This window comes from Phlebotomus papatasi, chromosome 1, assembly GCF_024763615.1.
Source record: "Phlebotomus papatasi isolate M1 chromosome 1, Ppap_2.1, whole genome shotgun sequence".
Lineage (NCBI taxonomy): Eukaryota > Metazoa > Arthropoda > Insecta > Diptera > Psychodidae > Phlebotomus > Phlebotomus papatasi.
The window spans coordinates 69,863,372-69,886,332 of record NC_077222.1 but is presented as its reverse complement, the minus strand read 5'-3'; the positions used below and the strand labels follow the sequence as shown (position 1 = coordinate 69,886,332).

Sequence of the window (22,961 nt, the reverse complement as noted above, 5' to 3'; positions counted from 1 at the left end):
CCTCGTCAAAGGACACTTCAACTAGGTCCTGTTTCTTTTAGAAATATGCGAAAAGTAGCGTTTTCAATGTAGTGCTGTACCACCCTCCATTAACCAAAATACCTTAGTCTTATGACCTCTACACACTGAAGTAATTTATGTCCATATTAAAGAAAAATTCCCTACATTTGTGTACGAGAAACTCTTCAATATGGACCTAAATTTCTCTAGTGTGTAGAGGCCATTAGTCATTTTACTTCCAAAAAAACTTCTTTTTCAGAGAGACCTTTATATATTTTTTCCACAATAATACACTTTAATATATATAAATATTTACGTTGTCTCTTCTGCGTTTATCTCATAGATAAATTAAATGTTTCTCTCAAAGACAATTAGAAGTAGAGTAGATAGGATGGTTACGAATGCCAAAGATGCAAATGAATTGGCTGCAGCTGTGGTAACATCGTCACCGTCTCTCTGGAAATTTCTTCCATAAATGGCAAAAGCGCGGATATCATTACGCGGCTGGGTTAGTTCTAGTGTGATATCCTTTACCGTATCGCTGTTGAGCAATTATAAAATTTAAAAATATTTTGTTTTTAATAAATAATTTCATTAAAATACTCACCCATTTTCCGTTTTCTCTTCACCCTCGTGATAGTTGAATTCGTTCAGGTTAATGGGGAGGATGAAGTTATTGAGGACATTAGGAAGTGTTAGAACGTAGGATTTCGATGGGAAAGTGCCGCTAATTTTGATTCGGTTGAATGTGATAGCAGGCACAATATTATCAGAAGCTTCAAATCTGAAAAGACGATAAGGATCAAAAGTTTTCTTAAAAAAAAATAAAAATTATAGTGCAAGGGACTTTGTTTTACTCCACAGCAACTTTATCCAAATAGGAGGAAGTATTTGGGTACTTAAGACACCTAAATAAACCCCTACCATATAGCTCCTTGAACATTATAGGAGCTAACTCATTCTGAGCCATTTTTTTCTTTTCTTTTTGTTAAAATTAACCCAATTCAGTGTCCGGACAAAAGCTTTCAATTTCTTTTCTATTCATCGGAGCATAAACATTGAAATTTTTTATATTTTTACATTACAAAATATGTTTTTTTTGTTTCTAAATTGGTTATTGTAGGGGAAGTCCTTTAGATTTCGCACATACTGTGGCTTCGAACACTTAATATTTTTCCCGTTAAAATACAGTTTCCTTTAGAAATAACCAAAAAATGTATATCAATGTAGCTCCACAGCTCAAAGTAGGTAGCCCATCTGCCCCTAGGTCAAAGTCATTAACGGATTAGGGCAGAATCAATTGACAATAAAATGCTCGCCGTAGCCTCACCGTATTTTGTGGTATTTGACCGTACCAAATTTTCTTGAATGTCATAAGTTTGTAAGAATTCGAACAGGGAATTTAGAAAATAAAAAAATTTGGACATTTTTAGCCCTATTTTTGAAATATTTTCCATGCAGAAGATATCAATTATTAGCTACTTATATTAAATTTAATGCACTGGTAAATATTTCCCAAATTATCTGGATATTCTTTGAATACGAATCCGCTATCTATTTTAGAATTTTACAAAGATTCTTTTCTCCAGAAATCCTTTTATTAAAAATGACCGCTTGGGGTAAAAAGTAACAAAAGGTATGGAGCAAATAGTACCAAAAACTGAAACAATTTCTGATGTTCCACGGTGAAAAGAAACGTCAATGCTATGTGTCGCCTCGCCGCTTGTTGTTTGCATAGGGTAAATTAAGCTAATTCAAAACCTGCTCCAAATGGAAATTTTTCTCTATTCCAAATGGAAACGTCATTGTTTTCATGATAAATACAGTACTAAATTATTATATTTATATATATTCCATACCATAGTTTCATTATTTAGTTAATTTTGCTTCAAATAAAGCGAAAATCCATTCATATTCACAAATTTTAATTTGTTAATTTCTCAGAAAAATTAAAAGTGTACCTTTTCACTATTGAATTTTTCATCGATTGACCATGTTTTCCAATGAAAAACACAATAAAATGACTGTTGTTTATTCATTTTGTTTGATATTTATATCATATTTCTGGCTAATTTTAGTTAAATTAAGTGCTAATCTTTATTGTTAACGGTACGTGAAGTTTTCATATGAAATCATTACCTATTTCGTGAAAAATAGGGTTTTTCTGAAGTGTGTGTAAATGCTTCAATAGGAAACCCCGGAAATATGATTTTTTTGGAGAGATTTTCTTATTGTTTTAGATGGGAAAGGAGAGAAGACCAGGAATAAGAACAAATCCTGCACTCAGGAGCAACTCAACAAGGTTTTGGAAGTCTGTCGTCGCGGTTTCATTTACACTGTTTGTCTCCAATTAGAAAATTTCCCTTGTCTCCATTTGCATTAATTTGTTTCCAATAGAAGCATTTTGCACTTCTGTGTTTTTCTTGTATTTAAGAAGTTTTCAAATTATATTTAAAGAATTTTCACTAAACAGTAACATTCTAGAAGAGTCAAAGACCAAATTTACCTAATTCTCTTCAGAAAAAATTGAACTTAAAGTGTTGAACCTTCTGTCAAAGTTAAAGCGTCTGGAAATGGTTTTGAATTAGGACATTTACCCTAGGTCAAACGATTTTCAGTCTTTTGTGTTTTTTTTAAATAGCTTAAAATGCGCTTTTCTCGCTCAGATAGAGAAAATGGTGTTTTACAAAGGTGTAGAAGAATAAATTTCCTATGAAAATATGTAATCTAGGTATTTTACTTAAATATACTGATATTATTTGCTCCAGTATTTTTGAGAATGATCACAAAATTACCTTTTAGAAAACGGCTCGATAAATATATTTCCTTACAAAATAGAAGAAAATGACTTTCACAGAGTTGTAGAGCGGTAAATTTCCTATAAAACTGTGCTAATTAGAAATTTTGGAGGTGCTCGGGTAGCTTGTAAAAAAATAAAATATCGGTTTTGTGACTTTTTGCCCCAGTCTCTTTTACTGTATTTATCATGAAAACAATGACGTTTTCATTTGGAGTAGCGAGGAGCAGGTTTTGAATTAGCTTAATTTACCCTAATACGGTAATCGAGAATTTGCGTAAGAATTGCAATGAAAATTGGTAAATTAATTAAATACAGTGAGCATTTTACTATCAATGTGATTCTGCCCTTATTGAAAAAAAATAGGAAGTATTCGAAGCCAAAGTGTATGCGAAGCTTCAAAACCTTCCCCTAATTCTAAAAAAAATAGTAAATAATCGTGGAATAAGAATGACAAGGGACCAACTTGCTTTAGTCCCCTGCTTAACAAAAATATGAATGATAAATCTATTTTGTGCCCCTCCTTTACTTCAAACAAATTGTGCAAGCAATAAAAAAGAGTAAAATTTTAAAAATATTTCGAAAACGAAATTTAGTGACTCCTATCATCTGAAAATTAATTAAGTATTGTAGTTTCTCTTTTTTTCCTACACAGAAAAAAAATATTTTGTAAAAATGTTCGTAAATGTTTTTGAATTCCTATGGGGAACTTACGAAATGCTCATCGTATAACCCACCAACAAGTTTGTAAAAGTTTGTACTTTTTTCACAAACATTGTTCGTAACATGATCACTTGACGAGCATTTCTTGTACTTTTACAAACGTTTGTTCGTAAAATTTTGTCATTTGTTCGTAAATATTCGTAAAAAGGTCGTCAGGCAAACATAAATTTACGAACAAATGACAAAATTTTACAAACATTTTTTCTGTGTTTACGAACATTTACGGACAAATGTTTGTAAAAGTACAAAAAATGCTCGTCAAGTGATCATTGTACGAATAATGTTTGTGAAAAAGTACAAACTTTTACGAAATTGTTTGTGGGCTATACGATTTACGGCGTTATCACACTTGTACATTAAAATTTTAATGTGATTCACGATTCACATTAATTGTCGCTTGTAAGCGTCCAAATATGTTATTTGTGTCTTTGAGTCAATTAATATTTGGGGTTTTTCTATTTATTGATAAAGAAGTGGACTTGGCCTGCAAAAATAAGCTTAAATTTACCTAAAGCATAAATGAGACGCTCAGAGCAGAAGTGGTCTCCTTTCTATGCATTTCCCTATTAAAACAGTCCACTTCTGCTCTGAGGGTCTCAAATATTTTTCACATTAAAAAATTAAAGAGAAAATCGCATTAATTTTTCGCATTAATGCTATAAATCAATTTATATCAAATTTTGCGGGCCAAGTCTACCTTTTTATCAACAAATTTTGAATATATTATAAAATGATTTAAACACACAAATTACACATTTGGATTCTCACCAGCGACAATTAATGTGAATTATATTAAAATTTTAATGTGGAAGTGTGATAACACAGTAAGTCCTTTCTACATTCCCTTTTCTCCTATTTAAAAATAGGAGAAAAAGTCCAATTTTAAAGGTGCCTCAATTTAAGAGTGCCCAACTTCCCCCTATCTTACCTTTGGGCACAGCTTTCCAAGTCATCAGTGGGACAAGCGAAAATGCCACAAGATAGAACACCTCCAGTGGCTACGTCATCATAAGTGCGAACTCCATCAAATACCCCCAAATGGTATCTGTAGTAATCGGAATCTTCTGTAACCTGGGATTCGTTGAAACTGATCTCAAAGTCAAAGTTACAGCAGAGTGTGTCGAAACAGAGGGTCTCAGATCCACTTTCCTGAGTGACATCAACTAATTTTGTGGTGTAGATATCTAGATGATCTCGTTTGAGTTTCAAATCAAGCATCTCTTGTTCGGTGAATTTCTCAGCAACTGGATCATGGGTATAGGGATCACCGACAAGATGGGATTTGGGCACTCGAGCCACTAGAAGACGCCTCATGGGAGTACTGCTCATGACGTAGGTAAGGGGTCCTCTGCGTCCAGCATAGATACCCGAACCCGTTGATCCAACATCGGGATTGTTGGCTCCAGAACCCAAGAAATTTACATTGTGCTTCCATGCCCACATGTATTGGACTTGGACAGCAGTTAGAAAGGGTAATTCTGAAAACCACATGGTAGGATAAACGTAATCCTTGACACCAGCGCGGATTAGTTCCATTGCGGGCTCCTCAAAGAGAACATCAAAGCAGATAAAGTGACCAAAAGTCACGTTAAAATCTGTCGTGAAGGTACTGATATCGGGTAGAAGGGTTGTATTTTTGCCAGCTTCACCAAAGAGGTGGAACTTCCGGTAGCGAGATACAACGACACCGGTCCTGTCCATAACGACATTTGTGTTGTAGAGACTCAATCCGTTTTCGGCACAGGGTCGTGTATCGTTTAGGGCATCCTGTTCCTCCTGTGTACAAGGATGTTTTTCCGTTAAGTTGATCACGACGTATTTTCGGTGAGTTCTTGCAGCGCAAGAGATGTTTCTGAGGAAGAACTCATAATTCTCATTTTCACATGGAGACACTTCATCATCAGGATGAGGCACTAATGTAGGGTAATTAAGCATATTGAGCGTAGACTCGGGGAAGACCATAATATCGACATCTTGAGCTTCCTCAGATGCTATGATCTGCATATAAGCCTCCATATTGCGCTCAATCCTCTGCTCTGAGGACTGTTGAAAATTTTCCGGGGTGAATTCAACAACACCCCCCACATAGTCGGGTGATTCAGGTGTTGATATCTGCAATTTTTTCATATACCAATTGTTTACCGCAAATATTTGCTCGATATGCCACTAAATGGCGAAACATTTCTTGTTTTATCAGGTATGAATATGGATAATCGATAAGTGATTCAACTATTGGGACTCCTGGGTGATTTCTACTTGTCTCTTGTATGATAAAATAGACAGACGTGACACGATAAGCCTTCATTTGTTATCACTTGAACATTTCAATACTAATTTGATCCTCCAAGTAGTTAACAATCCACCAATTACCGCACACGCCCATTGTGATTGATTAAAATTCATGACATTGTTGTTCAACTTCTGCTAGATCAAGATAGCAAATATACAATATACCACAAGATTTCAATAAAGAAATGAATTTGAAAATATCACCTGAGGATCATACCATGTCATATGGGAGATAAGAGAGCTTGATTCTCTCTAAAAAGCAAATAAAATCTCTATGTAACCATGTTAAATCATCTTCATAATGAGACTCTTCTGACTAAAAATGAGAATCTGATAACAGTTTCTTTGCGAATATTTCAAATTTATAAATGTTTTTTTACGTCAGTGAAATGTAAAAATAACATAATTAACAAGAAATCACAAATCTATCCTCCTAAATATTTTTATTTAATTAATTTAAACTAATATTCTTAATAAAAACTACAATTATCATAACATTCATGCATTTAATATCTTTTCTGATGTAAAATTTATAATTTCTAGGCTAATTTTTAATTATTTATAATAATTACAAGAGACACAAAATCAGCAGATGATAATTTTTTGGAATAAATTAATGCTCACCTGTTGAGACAAACCAATGATCGTCACAAGAAGGAACAAACAAATTTTTCCCTCCATGGCGTTCCAGACTTCACTCTACCACCCAAAAGTAAATGATCAATTGAACTCTGAAGGCAGCTCTTGCGTGCGGTCGAAAGGCTGTCCAGACAAACACTGAACTCTAACTCAATCAAACATAGGAAAGTGCAAAGAGTTTACCGTGTTTTGGGTCTGTATCAACTCGCTATATCAAATCATTTTCATTGGTGGAATCTCCATGTATTGGTAGATCATTAATTCGCAAAACAATTCATATATTCATTGTATTGACTTCTTCAGTTAGAATGGCATATAATAAGTTCATCGAATTCTTAAGTCCAGTTCATTTGTGCTAAATATCATGCCTTTACGTAAGGCCTTTAAAAATATTCCTGTAATCTGAAACGTTCATCTAATTCGGTGTACATTTAATCACAAAATATTCGATTAATTTTGCTCTGTGATTCACTTAACCGAAAAATACATTCGCAGCAATTCATTCCAATATAAATATCCACTCTAAAAAAATGTAAATTATTAAACTTTAAGAAAACATTTTTAACAATGAAGAACAAAAATAATTTATTCAAAATAATTCTAAGCCATTAGCAAATAATTTCTAAAAAAAAATTGAATAATGCTTCTATGTTGCAATACCAATATCAGGGACTGAAATTTTTAACGAACCATTGCCACAGCTAGGAGGCGAACGATTAGAGATTGTCTTGGTCTCTTTGAAGGAATCACAAATTATTAAAATGATCTTAATTTCCCCTCCATCCAAGCACTAAAAAATATTTTTTACACTTATACGAAAATACCAATTCTTAATGAAGAGCTTATAACGATTTTAAGGTCAAAGATATATGGGGTTAAACGTTAAAACGATTAAAGACTAGGAAACGTATTTCTTAACAGACTGAGGACGTGAGGACATGTTTGGGTTAGTTGAAAAATGTTTTGAAATTTGAATAAGTAAAAACTGATTATAAACCGAAAATAAATTAATATTAAAATAATTAATAATTAAATAATAATGGACAACTCAATTAGGTTCATCGTATAAATGGTTTATCAAAATTAAATCTTAAGGACTGTCGAGAGTTATTTTTCGACCCATCTTTGGAAAGGTCTTGGAATTCCGGATTTGCATCGACATCAACTGGAAAACAATTATGTATCAATATACTTTTTATCGAAAACGCGATTTCTCTGAACTCAAAACTCATCTATTAAACGTAGATATGAAAATATAATAGAACTAAGAAGATTCCCTTAGTTAATGAAAATTGTTTATCAAAGGAGAATGGTCAAAGCTATATGAGCTGGGCTGGGCATTGGTCCCGGAATCGTCACAAACGTGAGTAGGTGCATTTTGTAGGTACTGATATATGATTAAAAAATTGCCGGAAGTAAAGTAATCTATCTGTAGTAAGAATCCTATTTCCTGAAAAATATGTTCTTCTAGTTTGTATATTTCAATTGATAAGTGTGAAAAAATTAGAAGTAAGAGTTTTAGAAGAAAAAAGGAAGACCGCCTGTGGGCGGTCTTATCGGTTCATGAGTAAAATTTTCAAAAATTACCGATTTTTTTATTTAATTGTTTTGGTTGTTCTAGTAAAATATATTATTATTTTGCAATATACTAATCATGGAAAACAATTGAGATTACACGAAGACTGTCTAGAATGAGTAAAATAGTCGATTTCTGCGAATTAAGCGAAATTGATAAAGAAGCAGACTTCAACAGTGACGATGAGTTCACTAATTCGTCCTTTAATGCCCCAGATCGTGAAATAAAACCAGAAGATGAGCAATGTGTTTCAAAGGACCTTCAAATTATACAAGAAGATGACGTTTTCATAGCTGATCTTTGACCTATTGGGTAAAAATCAGTCTTATTGAAACACCTTAAGCTTCATTAACGTCTAATTATAAAAATTATAAACGTTTTTTTCCTAAAAATTATCATTTCATAGATAATCATAGAACATTCATCCATAACGTTTAAAATTCATTTATTTTACTATTTGTGCACTATTTTTCAATAAAAAAATTTCAGTCTTTTTATGCATTAAACGGATATGACCGCCTGGAGGCGTTCTTTACCTTTTCTCAACTGGCGCCCAAAAAGAGATAATGAAGAATGGATGGTATTTTTGAGTTCAGTGGAGCATTAATCACCCTTGTACCTTGTAAAACCGTTTTTAGGAATGATTCAACGGTATTTTCGTTATGGACAAAATGTCCGCCTGGGTAATCTCTAACACTATTTTCCACGAAAAGTGGTCTCCGGGGAGTGGAAGGTGGAAATTTTCGGGGGGGGGGGGGGTGAAAAAATTGTGGGATTATAATATAATGCTCTCTCCGTGGAGTTCGAGCAGTAAAAGGGGAATTCTGAGTTAAATAAAATTAGATTAGATTAAGGAAAAATGTGTTAAGGAGTCCTATTTTACAGGATACGTTTCTGGAAACTTGTAAATTTTCGTGAGTGTACTTTTCATGGAGTACTTAAAAACTGCCTCCTCTACCACGCCAGAAAGTGAAAAACCAAAGGTAACATTACAATTTAAATGATTCTTCAAAAGTTCTGTTGTAACCCCAAATAAGGGTTACTAACAGGGAATAAAAAATCCCTAAAATAAAAAGGAAGGCGATGGGGGGAAAAAGAAAAAGACTGTCCTATTGTTGACTTATGGGGGGTCGCCGATGACCGGAATTCGGTATGTCTTACCATTTGGTCTTTAACCGTGTCACAAGTTGAAAAAAGTGGATTATATAAACTGCTCTCTCTTTGAATTCGAGCTGTAAACAAACAACCTAAATATTTGAGAGAACGAACTGTTCAGGTAGGTCCTTGGGGTAGAGGCGCCGTCAGCATTTCCACTTTGCTACCCCCTATATCCATCACCGCGTTGGAAGTTAGAGTAACACCACCTGGTGTAAAAGAATATAATCTTATAGTCTTAAGCCGAAGGAAAAATTTTCAGGTAGGGTAAATGTCGTAATTCAAATCCATTTCCAGACGCTTTAACTTTGACAGAAGATTCAACACATTAAGTTCATATATTTTTTCTGAAGAGAATTACATAAATTTGCTCCTTGACTCTTCTAGAATGTTACTGTTTAGTGAAAATTCTTTAGATATAATTTGAAAATTTCTTAAATACAAGAAAAATACGCAAGTGTAAAATGCTTCTATTGGAAACACATTAATCCAAATGGAGACAAGGGAAAGTTTCTAATTGGAGACAAACAGTGTAAGTGAAACCGCGACGAAAGGCTTCCAAAACCTTGTTGAGTTGTTTTTGAGTGCAGGATTTTTCTTATTCCTAGTCTTTTCTCCTTTCCTATCTAAAACAATAAGAAAATTTCCTAAGAAAGTCATATTTCCGGGGTTCCCTATTGAAGCATTTGCAAACATTTCAGAAAAACCCTTTTTGTTCACGAAATAGGTAATTATTTCATTTGAAAACTTCACGTACCGTTAACAATAAAGATTAGCACTTAATTTAACTAAAATTAGCCAGAAATATGACATAAATTTTAAACAAAACGAATAAACAATAGTCGCCTTATTGTGTTTTTCAATGGAAAACATGGTCGATCGATGAAAAAATTCGATGGTGAAAAGGTACACTTTTAATTTTTCTGAGAAATTAACAAATTAAATTTTGTCAATATGAATGGATTTTCGCTTTATTTAGATTTAGAGCAAAATTAACTAAATAGTGAAACTGTACTATAGAAAATATAAAATAATTTAGTACTGTATTTATCATGAAAACAATGACGTTTCCATTTGGAGTAGTGAAAAATTTCTATTTGGATCAAGTTTTGAATTAGCTTAATTTACCCTATATACTTCATAAATTGAATTTAATTAATTTTTATTTTGTTAACCTGAATAATCTATAAAATTGTCAACATAGCCCGGCACATAAAAATAAATAAAATTAATTAATTATTTTATTAGGAAAAGTAATCTATTAATTTTGTTGTGGAACAATTTTCTCCGTTTCAAAAAAAAATGTTATTTTCAAATCAATTCTTAAAGCTGCCTAAAGTTTCTTCGCAAACTTTTTTCAATGATTTTTTCAAAAGATTTTCTTAAGACAAAACCAAAAAAATCTTCAATGAATTTTAATTGTTCTAGGATCACTCATCAATAAATTTTAGAAAATAAACGATCCCATTTCATATTTAAAAATTATCGGAAAAATCATGTTAGTTAGAGAACAAAATAAAGGATTTAAAAAAACAATAAGCGCAACATTTTTTTCGCTCGGGAAATTGCTTGGAAAAAGGAATAATTTTGGCATCTTTCAGGTAATACTTCCTGCATTATTCAGAGGCCAATAGGATTGATAACGTAGGCCATTAACTTTCCCTCTTAATTTTTGGTTTTTTGATCTTTAAACACTCTCAAAGGTTAAATTACCAACTTTGTTCCTGACTCTCCATATGAATAGTCGCATTTTATCTGGAATGTCTGCCTTCTGTCTGTCTCCCTCATAAATAATTTTTTAGTGATAATTTTGAGTGATCATTTCTTATCAATTCAACTCTAAAATACAATGAAACAGAAATCGAGGGTTTAAGGGCACTTAAAAGGATTTCAAAAAAAAAATTAACTGGTCATTCTCTTTTATTGATAATTTTTTGTCTTGATCTTAAACTGAAAGTTGAGCTTCTTCACTTTTTTCACTTTGAATGTAATTGGTAGCCCATATACCATCTCCGGCAAAATGAAAGTCAATTTCAATGATGTACAGAATCAATGCGAGATATTGTGACTTGGACAGAGATTTCCAGTTGATGTCCTTGATAAAATCCAACGCTTCTCGCTCAATTGCTTCGGATTTCCGGGTAATTTCTGCAAGGGGATAGAAGAGGATGTGTATGTTTTTGTAGATGTCCGATTCGGTGAAACCCTTCTGCTGCAGATACTCGTAAACTGAGGATATGGACACAAGGGGTACATGGCACCAATTTGGATGCCTACTGAGATACTTCCGGATATCCTTTGTGTTGCGATTGAGCTTTTTTGCAAGTGTTCCAACAATTTCTTTTCCCTTTGTTGCATCAATGCCATTTTGGGCGTATCTATGGAAGGATTCCGAGTCACTGGACAGAACATTTAATGAGGCACAGAATATCTTGTTGTCCTTGAGGTAGTTGAGCCTATGAATGGCTTTGTTCTGATAATAAATGAGACGTCCAATCCTTGGATGATTCAGCAGTACTCGAAATTCTTCAACTTCCTTGAGGTAAGCAATTCGATTAGCCACAGTACGGGGCCCCAATGTAAAGATTAACCAATTTTTCTGCATAGCAGTATCAGAAATCTCATGTTCTCGCAGAATATTCACAATTTGCTTAATGGATCTGTGATTACTCATAAGAATCTTTGGATGGCATTCGAGAACTTCCTTTATATCAACTCCAAGCAATGTTCCCATCGATAGGATTTTCTCAGTATTCTCAGGATCTCCGTAGAGAAGGTATCCGTGCTTGAGGATTTTCTCATTTGAGAAATTCATCTCTTTCCGGATCAAATCAATCGATTGAGAAATTGTTTTAATTGGTCTATGACGAATTCGACCATACGAATGCCAGATTTTCTGCAAATCCTTCTCTGATGCCTGGATTTTCTGACGCAGAAAATCATCGATAAAGAACCGCCGGAGATCATTGAGTGTCCCAGTGACTTCCAGCTTCCTTGCTTCTTGAATAATCTTTCCCGAATTTACTATTTCAGCTAATCTTTCCGCAACATTGGCATTTTGCGGTATATATCCATATGTTTTGACCAAACTAATTGGTTTATTCATTATTGTGAGGTACCTGTGGAGAATTTTGAGCGTTACCTGGGAGAAGGAGCATTCAATGAGCACCCCGTGCCTATTTTTAAGAGTTGTAGCACTTGTTGTCAGAATTCCCGGATACTCCAAAATTCCATCCGATATTTTGTATTCCTGCAGAGTGTCATATGATTCTTGCACATCCTCCTTGTCCAGCATGTAGAACTTTCCATGTTTCGCCAGCATTGAGTCCACATCCTTTCTTGATATTCCTGAAATTAGGATTTTCTTGAAATTCTCATCCCCAAACAAATCAAAACAAACTTACCCAAAATATTCATGAAGAATCGATGATCAATTCCACTAGGCATGTCTTTTTCCATTGATGTACACATCCTAGATGGCTTGATACTGCCCACTGTGCAGTGTCGTAATAAAAAATCATAATTTATCCTTTTTAGAAACATATTTCCGGGAACAAAAACACTTTTTTGCCAAAAGTGAGGTTAGACTTCTTGTCCCAGATGCTTGGCATATGGCAACATTTTTGGGACAACTGTCAAAAATTTTGCGCGCATTTTTGCGTTGAGTGCATTTGGTCTGTGTCGGTGCATTATCTGTCTGCGTTTTCTGTGTGAATTTCACAATATTTTTGTGCTAATTTCCAGGCCAGGTGAATATTGATTACAATCTTATCAATTGAAGAATGGATCTTCCGTTCCAGGCTGAGTATGCGAAGTCAAATCGAGCAGCTTGCAAAGGATGCAAGAACAAAATTGATAAGGGTGAATTGAGGTTAGCGGTGATGGTGCAGGTGAGTCCTTTTCTTATTTTCGCCCAATTTCACTGAATTTTCGCATCTAATTCTATTATCAATGCAAAATCCCGCTTTTGTAGTCGGCTTTTCATGATGGAAAACAACCAAATTGGTTCCACGCAAAGTGCTTCTTCTTGAAACAGCGTCCAACGTCAGAGGGAGACATTGCCGGGTTCGCGACGCTCCGTATTCAAGATCAGGAATTTATCACCAAGGAAATGGGTAATTTGACACCCCTCATTGCCTAAATATGCTGACATCCCTCTGATAAATTTTTATTTAACAGCAAATTTGGTCCCTGGCGGATCTACTTCCGGAGGCAAGGGCAAGAAGCGTAAAGCGTCAAATACTGTCATCAGAGATTTTGGAGTTGAATATTCCAAATCTGACCGAGCTACATGCTGCGGGTGTCAGCAGAAAATCCTTAAGGTACTGGTGAGATGATAATCTTTCTGAGAATTTGGGTAAACGGCCTTTGTCTTTCTTCTTGCAGGCAGAAGTACGGATCAAAAAAATTGTTTACGATACAGAAGTTGGGATGAAATTTGGAGGTCAACCACTTTGGCATCATGTTGAATGCTTTGCCCAGGTAAATTATTAGCCTAATTTTAATAGATTTATAAATCAATTCATACACTGAGAGAAATCCGAAAAAATTAAAATAACATTCCGGAAATGTTTATTTTACTCTGCAGTATTGATCCGAAATCGGTGTAAATATTATGCTTTTTAAGTGTATTAGGGGTTAAAATTACACTTTTTCGTGTAAATTTTACCCTTAAAAAGGTGTAAAATTAACATTAAAAAATGTTGATATATTTTTACACCTAAAAAGTGTTAAAGTTATGAGGAAAAATGTTAATCGCACCCTCTTTTTTTCTCAGTGTAGTTAAATGGATGTTTTTTTTCTTTTACAGTGTCGCGCAGATTTGATGTACTTCACTACTGGCGATCAACTTCCCGGATACAATTCTCTTTCCAAGGAAGACAAGGCGGTGGTGAAGAAAGCTCTTCCGTAAGTAAATTTTTTCCTTTTTTTTTCACCGCCGAAAAAGTCTTAAATTCCTAGTTCAATAATCCCATTTAGTCAAGATAACTTTTTTTTTTTTTAAATATTCTATAATTTAGTTTTATAATAAAAAAAAAACTTTAATAATATTTATTAAATGGCCGGAAAACGTTGCGAAATAGAATGAATTTTAAATGTCTAACGGCGTTATCACACTTGCACATTAAAATTTTAATGTGATTCACATTAATTGTTGCTTGTGAGCGTCCAAATATGTTATTTGTGTCTTTGAGTCACTTAATATTTGGGATTTTTCTATCTATTGATAAAGAAGTGGACTTGGCCTGCAAAAATAAGCTTAAATTTACCTAAAGCATAAATGAGACGCTCAGAGCAGAAGTGGTCTCCTTCCTAATGCATTTCCCTATTAAAACAGTCCACTTCTGATCTGAGCGTCTCAAATATTTTTCACATTAAAAAATTAAAGAGAAAATCGCATTAATGCTATAAATCAATTTATATCAAATTTTGCGGGCCAAGTTTTCAATTCAATTTCAATTTCAATATTTCAATTTATATCAAATTTTGCGGGCCAAGTCTACCTTTTTATCAACAAATAGATCAAATTTTGAATATAAAATGATTCAAACACACAAATTACACATTTGGACTCTCACCAGCGACAATTAATGTGAATCATATTAAAATTTTAATGTGCAAGTGTGATAACACAGTAATGCATGTAAATTTCAACTTCGTGCTGTTACCAAAATGTTTCTTTTGAAGTTAACTAAAAATCAAGTTTGGGGAAAACTGTCTCGAAAAAGTGGGAATAGAGAGAATAGGAATAGGGTCTCGGATTGACGATAATTCGTTGTGTTTAGGGCTAATGCCCAACGCACAATAACTTTTGTTTGTAAATATTTTTTCAGAATTTCCTATGAGAGAAAACGAGATAACTAGATCTCTGTTTCATTCACTCTTATTGAAATGTCAAAACCATGTTTACAAAATAAAAGTTATTGTGCGTTTGGCATAAATTTTAACGTATTATTAGAATATTGAATAAACAATGAATTTTGTTCGGTAATACTCCTAAATTTATCTTTAGATTTGGTTGACTTTTCGATTATCATTTAAGTTTAAACGAAAATAATATCACTGCACTGTCCGGAACTCGGATTTGGTGGATCAGTGCCACTTGGCTGGTATACTACTGTATTCCAGGAGGACACATTGGGGCTCAAACTTTGACTGAATCTGGGGTTTCTGGCAGGAAAATAAACATTTTCTGATAGCAGAGCTGCTTTGCTCTCCATATCGGGAAACAAATCCCGCCCTTCGCTGGTGCTCGAGTGCCGGGAAATGTTAGAAACGGTCTCACTTAACTGTAAGATCGGTCTACATTGGGTACCTGGGCACTGTGGTATTGCGGGTAATGAAGAGGCTGACCGCCTCGCAATGGCAGGAGCGAAGACCGAATTCATCGGTCCCGAGCCTGCCGTGTGAGTGTCGCCCCAAATGAAGAAAACCATCATTGGGGAGGACTTACTCGCACAACACCAAGCGGTCTGGGTGGCTACAAGCAACTGTCGCGTGTCCAGACTGTTCATGCCACACTACAGTAGATTCTCTCAAATTCAGGCATTTGGGACCGAAATGTCACCCGAATAAGAGAGAAATCCGGGCGACAAACTTTTTGAAATGCCACGACGGGCAACGACTTTTTGTTTACTCAAATTTATGGTAAATTTAGTGAAAACTCCTTACTAATCTAAAATCACATCATGACTAAGACAAACCATGGCAAATTTGAGCATATTTGCTTCATTTGATAACCATAATCAAACTTGATAAATGACAACAAACTTTTTTTCAAATTTAACTGACGCCCGAGTTAAAAAGTAGCCCGATCTTAAAAGAGCCGAATTAGCGAGAGTCTACTGTAAATGCAAAGACATTACGTAAAAGTTTACCTTGGTACTCAAGATACCTATCTTCAGTTTAATTTTATTTAAAGCTATTTCTCGAAATCTTTTAACACGATTAAAAAAATCTCTGATTTTGTAAAGGGAGAATTAAGACGTTATCAACCATCTTGGAATTCGTTTGATGTAAATAAATTAATTCATGCGTTTTCAACCCCTTATCCCTATTGGAGTCGCGGGCTAAATGCACCTAGGTTAGCGGCACACCGCACGTCTATCGATCATTTCATTTAGCCACATTGTCCTAGGACTGCTCTAAAGCCGAAGTTCCTCAACAAGTAATATCTTGCATAGATTCTTTGGGGAATCTTTCTTCATTTATAAACTGTGACCACATCATCGAAGTTCTGATGTTTCAACACGAAGCGTAAGCGAAAGCGATTGCGAAGGATGTTTTCATTAATCAAGAACGTCAAGAACGAAGGCGATCAGATATCATCTAACCATAAATGATGCCAGCAAGCAATTGAATGTACCTACTTATTTCAGTCTCATTCAGTAGTTTTCCTCAAAACTAAAGCTTTTGGGCTCCAGGGGAAGTCTGGTTACAAAGCTTAAACTTAAGGGAATAAACGGAAAGGCACCTCCAAGAGTGGAGCCTGCAGCTTAATTTGACTCAACATGGGAAACTTATCAGGTCTCAACATAAACATTTCAAAGGATTTATGATTTAACTCTTTAAGGATGAGAAGCTTTCCGCTGAGCGAAATTCAATGAAATCAATTTTCCCTCGATATTTTAGCCTAAATAACAGATTTATGGTTAGAAAAAAAATTTCCTATCCCTAGAAGTCCTGGAAAACTATGGGTCATATATGACCCTTTTTATGACTCTTTTTATTATCACAAATATATTCAAGTTATTCCTCCTACAAAAATAACAGAGCAAACGAGTAAACTAGTCGTATGAAAAATTTTGTGTTTTTTTAACTTTATGGACGATTGGGTCATATATGACCCATGAAAATTATAAAGTTTTCCTGAAAATACCAATAAACTATAATTTTTACTTTGTTGAGAAATATTATGTATAGTTATTACAATTTCTAGTCCCAAGAGGTTTTTGCTTAAAAAAATTAGAAATATTAAAATTCAAGCACCAATGTGAAAATTTGAAAATTCGTAATTTTTCAGCTTAAATATTTTTTATATAGCAAGTAGCTGGAGATTTGCAAAAAAATATCCTAGATTCCTACATATTTCTACTTTGTGATTAGGTACAAACATTAGAAAGAAATAACTTCAGGTAGTCAGGAAAAATTATTTTCTCTATGGGTCACGGGTGACCCAGTCGTCCTTAAAGGGTTAACTTGGTTATGTGTATTTTATTGACGTCAGGATACAAAATATTTAAATGAAAGGAGAAGAAGAATTACTGTAAGAAAAAACATTCCAACTCTCCCTCAAAAAATTGTTCCAACTCTCCCTCACTTTCTAATGCACGTATTCTTACGGAGAAATAAAAATTTTTGGCCATTTCTTAGACATCCAAAAAATTGAATTTCTGTTTTCTTGCAAAATTTTAAAGATAGAAAGCTATGACTTGGGGATTTTCCTTAGAATGTTGTATAGGGCACAAATAGACTAAACGAGGTGGCGATCATGAGTAGGGTGTGGGCAGGAGGCGAAGTGTCCCATCTCTCCCACTGTTCCATCTCTCCTCGAATGACTATATTAGTTAAACTATTCGTCTCTAATTGAAATGACAGGACATTCCTAGTAGTAAAGGTATCTAAAAATAGTGTAGTGGTCCTTAAATACTTTAAGGATAAGTCATTGACTTAAAAAGTAGGGATAACGAAAACCCTTGTAAAGTCTTGGTGAAGCCAAAACCGTCCGACTTTTGTCTTGAACTATTCGTATCCTTTTTAGGATATGAGGAGATATTATGAATATCCTGTTGATTTAATTATTCAAAAGTACTCTGATATGAATTAAAACCCATTATTATCCCTCAAAAAATCCTAATTTGAAAATTATTTGTATGAACGTGCATGTTCATCTTGAACAGTACGCGTTTTGATAATTTTTCGTATAACTTTTAGCGCTGTTAAAGAAGCTGATATGCCGGTGGCCCTTAAAAAGGCCAAAGTGGAGAAGGAAGATAAAGATGATGTTGAGACTAAAGAAAAAATCAAGAAGCAAAATGATAAGTTTTACAAGCTACGTAAATTGCTAGAGGATTCCAAATTGACCAAGAATGAATTGTCTGAGATATTGGAGCACAACAAACAGGATATTCCTGAAGGAAAAGATGCTGTAAGAGAAGTTTTTGGGTAGATATATTAGCAAGGGAGGTCTAAGTTTTGGTTAATTTTGCAGATAATGAATCTTGTTTGCGATATTATCACCTTTGGAGCATTGAAGCGATGCAAGGAATGCAAGGGACAGTTGATTTTTAAAGACAATGGTTATAAGTGTACGGGATCAATTTCTGAATGGGCTCATTGTGAGAATGTTGAGAGGGAACCATCGCGTTTTAAGGCAAAAATTCCTGAGAATCTTGTGAAGAAGTATGGTTTGGAGAAGGTAAAGCCCAAAGTGGAGGCACGTGTGTTCAAATACTATGCCGTGAGTGCTGCTGTTGCACAGTCAATGGTGAAGAAGGAGAATGGGAATGATGTAGCTGATGGACCGAAAGTTGTGCGTGAAAAAGGAAAATTGTACAATATGGAATTTTTCTTGATTGGCAAACTTAAACGGTCTAAGGATGATATTCGTGCTGCTCTAAGGCCATTTGGTGGTCGTGTAGGATCACGATTGCATGAAAATACCATGGCAGTAATATCGACGGAGAAGGAAGTTGAGAGGATGTCGAGTAAAATGGAAGAAGCGATGAATTGGAAAATTCAAGTGATACCAGAAACATTCCTCGATGAAATTGCCACTATTGATGTGTTTCAGTACATCATGTCTAATAGTATTTGTGATTGGGGTGCAGATCCAGCAACAAGGGCTAAGGCTGAAGAGACTAAGTCCAAATCAAAGAGTATCTATGAGAAATCAGTGCCAAAATCCATGACAGTACGCTTGAAGAATGGTTCAGCTGTTGATCCAGATTCGGGATTGGATGATGTGGCCCATGTCTACAAGGAGGGAAAAACCCATTGGACTTGTGTGCTGAGCAAGACGGATGTGCAGAAACAGAAAAATTCCTACTACAAACTTCAACTTTTGGAGGCGGACAATAATCGTCAGTATTGGGTTTTTCGTGCCTGGGGACGCATTGGGACGACTATTGGGGATCATAAGTTGAGCAACTATAGAGATTTGGATAGGGCAAAAGAAGAATTTGAGGATCAGTATCTCGATAAGACGGGAAATTATTGGGGAATGAAGAATATGTTTCAGAAGATGCCGAATATGTATTATGAGTTGGAACTTGATTTTGGTGAAGATGGATCGAAGATGTCAATGGAGAGTGACATTCCATCTAAATTGGCAGCACCCGTGCAGAATCTCATAAAGATGATCTTTGATATTAATGCCATGAAGAAGGTAATGTTGGAATATGAATTGGATATGGATAAGATGCCGCTGGGAAAATTGAGTGAGAAACAGATTCGATCGGCATATGGGGTCCTTACAGAATTGTCGGAACTTGTTGCAAAAGGTGGAAGCAATGCAAAGTTTGTTGATGCTTCCAATCGCTTCTTCACGCTCATTCCGCATAATTTTGGCGTGAAGACTCCTCCAGTGTTGGACAATGCTGAGGAGATCAATGCTAAAATTTCCATGCTGGATAGTTTGCTGGAGATTGAAGTGGCTTATAGCTTGTTAAAAGTTGATGCAGCATCGGGAGTCAATCCCATCGATAGTCACTATGAACAACTCAAAACGGATCTTACAGTCCTGGATAAGGACTCTGAGGAATTTGCCATTTTGGCCAAATATGTCAAGAATACTCATGCAGCCACTCACAATATGTATGAATTGGAGATTGAGGATATCTTCAAGGTGAAGAGAAAGGGTGAAGATCGTCGGTACAAGCCGTTCAAGAAACTCCACAACAGACAACTCCTCTGGCACGGATCACGTCTCACCAATTACGCTGGAATTCTCTCTCATGGACTCAAAATTGCCCCACCAGAAGCTCCTGTCACGGGCTACATGTTCGGAAAGGGAATTTACTTTGCCGATATGGTTTCCAAATCGGCCAATTACTGCTGTACATCTTCCCAAAATAACACCGGACTTATGTTGCTGTGTGAAGTTGCCCTGGGAGAAATGCAGGAATACACAACGGCAAACTACGTCACTAAGCTTCCAAGTGGGAAGCACAGTGTTAAGGGTGTCGGAAAGTCATTCCCGGACCCAAAACAGAATTTCAAGAGAGAAGATGGAGTGGAGATTCCACTAGGAACCGCTATTCAGAATGGAGAAGTGAAGAGAACTTCACTTCTCTACAACGAGTACATTGTATACGACGCAGCTCAGGTCAACATTCAATACCTCTTCAATATGAAGTTTAAGTACCGCTTCTAAACACGGGTGACACGATAACTTGTTTTCGATACTATCGACTGTCGATTCTGAAAAATTTAAACGATAGCTGCACTTCCTGTGGCTAATAGAGATTATTATCAACAGCCACATTCGTTTAAGTATGTCAAAATGAATGATCCAACAATGCGCAGAAAGTCGACATTCACTTCATCCAACAGATATAGATTTATCGATACTATCGATTCGATAGTATCGAAAACTTATCATTCCGCCCCAGGTAAGAATTTCAGCGAATTAATTCACCAAAACTATTTTTGTTTTTCTTTTTCACTATTACATTTATGTTTTTTTTTTTTTTGTTAAATTCTAAGTCTATGTAAGTTGATTTTGTTCGGATTGAATTTGTCCCTTGGGATCAGGCAATGTCCCATCTTCATGTTTAATGGTATGCGCTGAAAGAATATGAAACAAATTAATAATAAAATGAAATTCCAATAAAACCATTTCAAAGATTTCAAATCAAACCAAACTTACTGGCCAGTGCTGTGTAGGTCATAAAATCGACTTTGCAAGTTTCACATGTGTAGGGTTTCTCCCCGGTGTGAATTCTTGCATGGGCTCGCATTGCCTTGAGTAGTCTGAAGCTCTTGTTGCACACAGAGCAAGTATGGGGCTTTTCCCCAGTATGACGACGCATATGGATATTCCGGTCGCCAGATTGAGCAAAAGTCTTGCTACACAGCGGACAGTCGTAGGGCCGTTGCTTCAGATGAACACCATTTATGTGGATCCTCAAATGTTCGGCACGTTTGAAGGAATTTCCACACTGTGGACATGGATGCTTGCGCACTTCTGTGTGGACTTTGAGGTGACTTGAAAGGGACGATGGGAGTTTGAAACCTTTGTTGCACAGCTGACAAATATAGGGATGAGGCCGTGGCTCCTGACTTCCCGACGATGAGTCACGAGCCTTTCCTATAGGAGGTCCTCCGTGGGCTGAATATTTGTGGTACTTGAGTTGCTGTGCTTGAATAAATGAACGATCGCACGAGTCGCACTTAAAGGGGCGCTCTCCAGTGTGAGTTCTAGAAAAAGAATTATTTGAAAACAGGGATGATAGGAGTGTTCCCTTCGTTCCCTTAGTAAACGCTTAGTAACATTTCCCCTTTAGTAACTTTTCGATCCTGGATGTGATCTAATTGATGTCTTAAAGAAGATGCTATCCAGGATCGAAACGTTGGCAAAACAAAATTAAATTGAAGAACAAAGAAGTAGGCCGAATTTCCCACTTTGACTTCAGATATTGGCTTACTTGACGCTTTCTTGGTCAAAATCTGCGTCCATTAAATGAAGTATTCCTTCATGTGTCGTATTGGAATACGTTCCTGAATTGGCAGGGACTCGAAAAGTGTGGAATACTAAGATAGATGTCCTAGGCCTTCAGAAGATAGAATAGTATCTCTATAAGGCTATTTACACCGCCGCATTATAGATTAAGATTGAATTGTTCCAAAATCGAATTTTGCACCGATTACACGTGATAAATCGGATTGGTAAAGACCATCATTAAGTGCTAGAATTAAAGAAAAGCTTACAAACAGTAAGGCGTCAAAGTCATCCGGACCTACGGTGCGTATAATGTATAAATAAGCATATTCCAGTCTAGTTGTGATCAAGTAAACATAATATCGTTCATCCAAGAACGCGTTTAAAATCAGCTAATAGGAAATATTTTGCTCTTTGACTTCAGTGAAGGAGTTCAAGTATCTCGGGGTTTTATTCACGAGGGATGGTAGGATGGACACAGAAGTCTCGTCGCAGATCGGCCAGGCTTCTGCAGTAATGAGGGAGCTGGGAAAATGCGGTGTTATGGTCTCAGATCTCAATGAAATCGTTAATATTGCCGTTTTAAATTGACACGGAATTGTCTCAAAGTCCGTTTTTGAGACAATTCAATCTCAATCCAATGCAGCGATGTAAATGGTCTCTATGATTATGAGTCCCTCGTTCCAAATCCAGGCGTATCAGCCTCTAATTCGTTCTTGAAAAGTAACGAATTTTGTCATGAAGAGTTCAGTCACTGGTTCACATCCAATGCATATTTACTGAGATGTAAAGCTATGCTGTATTTGTACTCTGGCACATTAATAACGTTATATAGTGCAGGTTCACCGCATTGGGAGTTAGGATAGAGCGGAGGAATGAAGAGTGTATGATGTTCTCAAATAACTAGCCTGGATGAGGTGGTTCCGATAAAAAAATAAACCGACCCAGTAGAGCTTAAATTTCCCGCCTTATAGCAAGGCAACCCTAAATATTCAAGACACAATGTCTCCCTTCTAGGCCAACGCCTCTGGTGATGGTGAAGACGACTGTAATAATTTAGTCGATCGTAAGATTTCAGTGAGTATGGACGTGAGTTCGTCATGAGTCGTACAAGTCATAGG

General features: G+C 35.6%; 4 protein-coding genes across 4 annotated transcripts in view; 1 reads left to right on the top strand and 3 right to left on the bottom strand.

The window, feature by feature from the left end:
• Positions 1–251: 251 nt before the first annotated feature.
• On the bottom strand, positions 252–6,647 carry LOC129799407 (vanin-like protein 1). The gene is made up of 4 exons (XM_055843249.1): positions 6,434–6,647; positions 4,449–5,632; positions 608–784; positions 252–541 (listed from the first exon to the last, which is right to left on the bottom strand). Exons 1-4 carry the CDS (start codon positions 6,488–6,490, stop codon positions 349–351), a joined length of 1,611 nt encoding a protein of 536 aa, XP_055699224.1. The 5' UTR covers positions 6,491–6,647; the 3' UTR covers positions 252–348.
• Positions 6,648–11,081: 4,434 nt separating this feature from the next.
• LOC129799313 (transcription termination factor 5, mitochondrial) lies at positions 11,082–12,790 on the bottom strand. Its single transcript, XM_055843078.1, has 2 exons — positions 12,584–12,790; positions 11,082–12,527 (listed from the first exon to the last, which is right to left on the bottom strand). Exons 1-2 carry the CDS (start codon positions 12,720–12,722, stop codon positions 11,125–11,127), a joined length of 1,542 nt encoding a protein of 513 aa, XP_055699053.1. The 5' UTR covers positions 12,723–12,790; the 3' UTR covers positions 11,082–11,124.
• A 31-nt stretch (positions 12,791–12,821) lies between these two features.
• On the top strand, positions 12,822–21,033 carry LOC129799272 (poly [ADP-ribose] polymerase). Its single transcript, XM_055843019.1, has 7 exons — positions 12,822–13,069; positions 13,153–13,294; positions 13,359–13,501; positions 13,566–13,661; positions 13,990–14,087; positions 18,114–18,327; positions 18,391–21,033. Exons 1-7 carry the CDS (start codon positions 12,962–12,964, stop codon positions 20,551–20,553), a joined length of 2,964 nt encoding a protein of 987 aa, XP_055698994.1. The 5' UTR covers positions 12,822–12,961; the 3' UTR covers positions 20,554–21,033.
• The window catches only part of LOC129804363 (uncharacterized), a 26,285-nt gene continuing 24,132 nt past the window's right edge, over positions 20,809–22,961 (bottom strand). Inside the window, exons 16-17 of the mRNA XM_055851645.1 lie at positions 21,049–21,599; positions 20,809–20,966 (exon numbers count right to left, since the gene is read on the bottom strand). Of these exons, the coding sequence (XP_055707620.1) occupies positions 20,887–20,966; positions 21,049–21,599 (631 nt within the window). The 3' untranslated portion in view covers positions 20,809–20,886. The remainder of the gene's footprint in view (positions 20,967–21,048; positions 21,600–22,961) is intronic.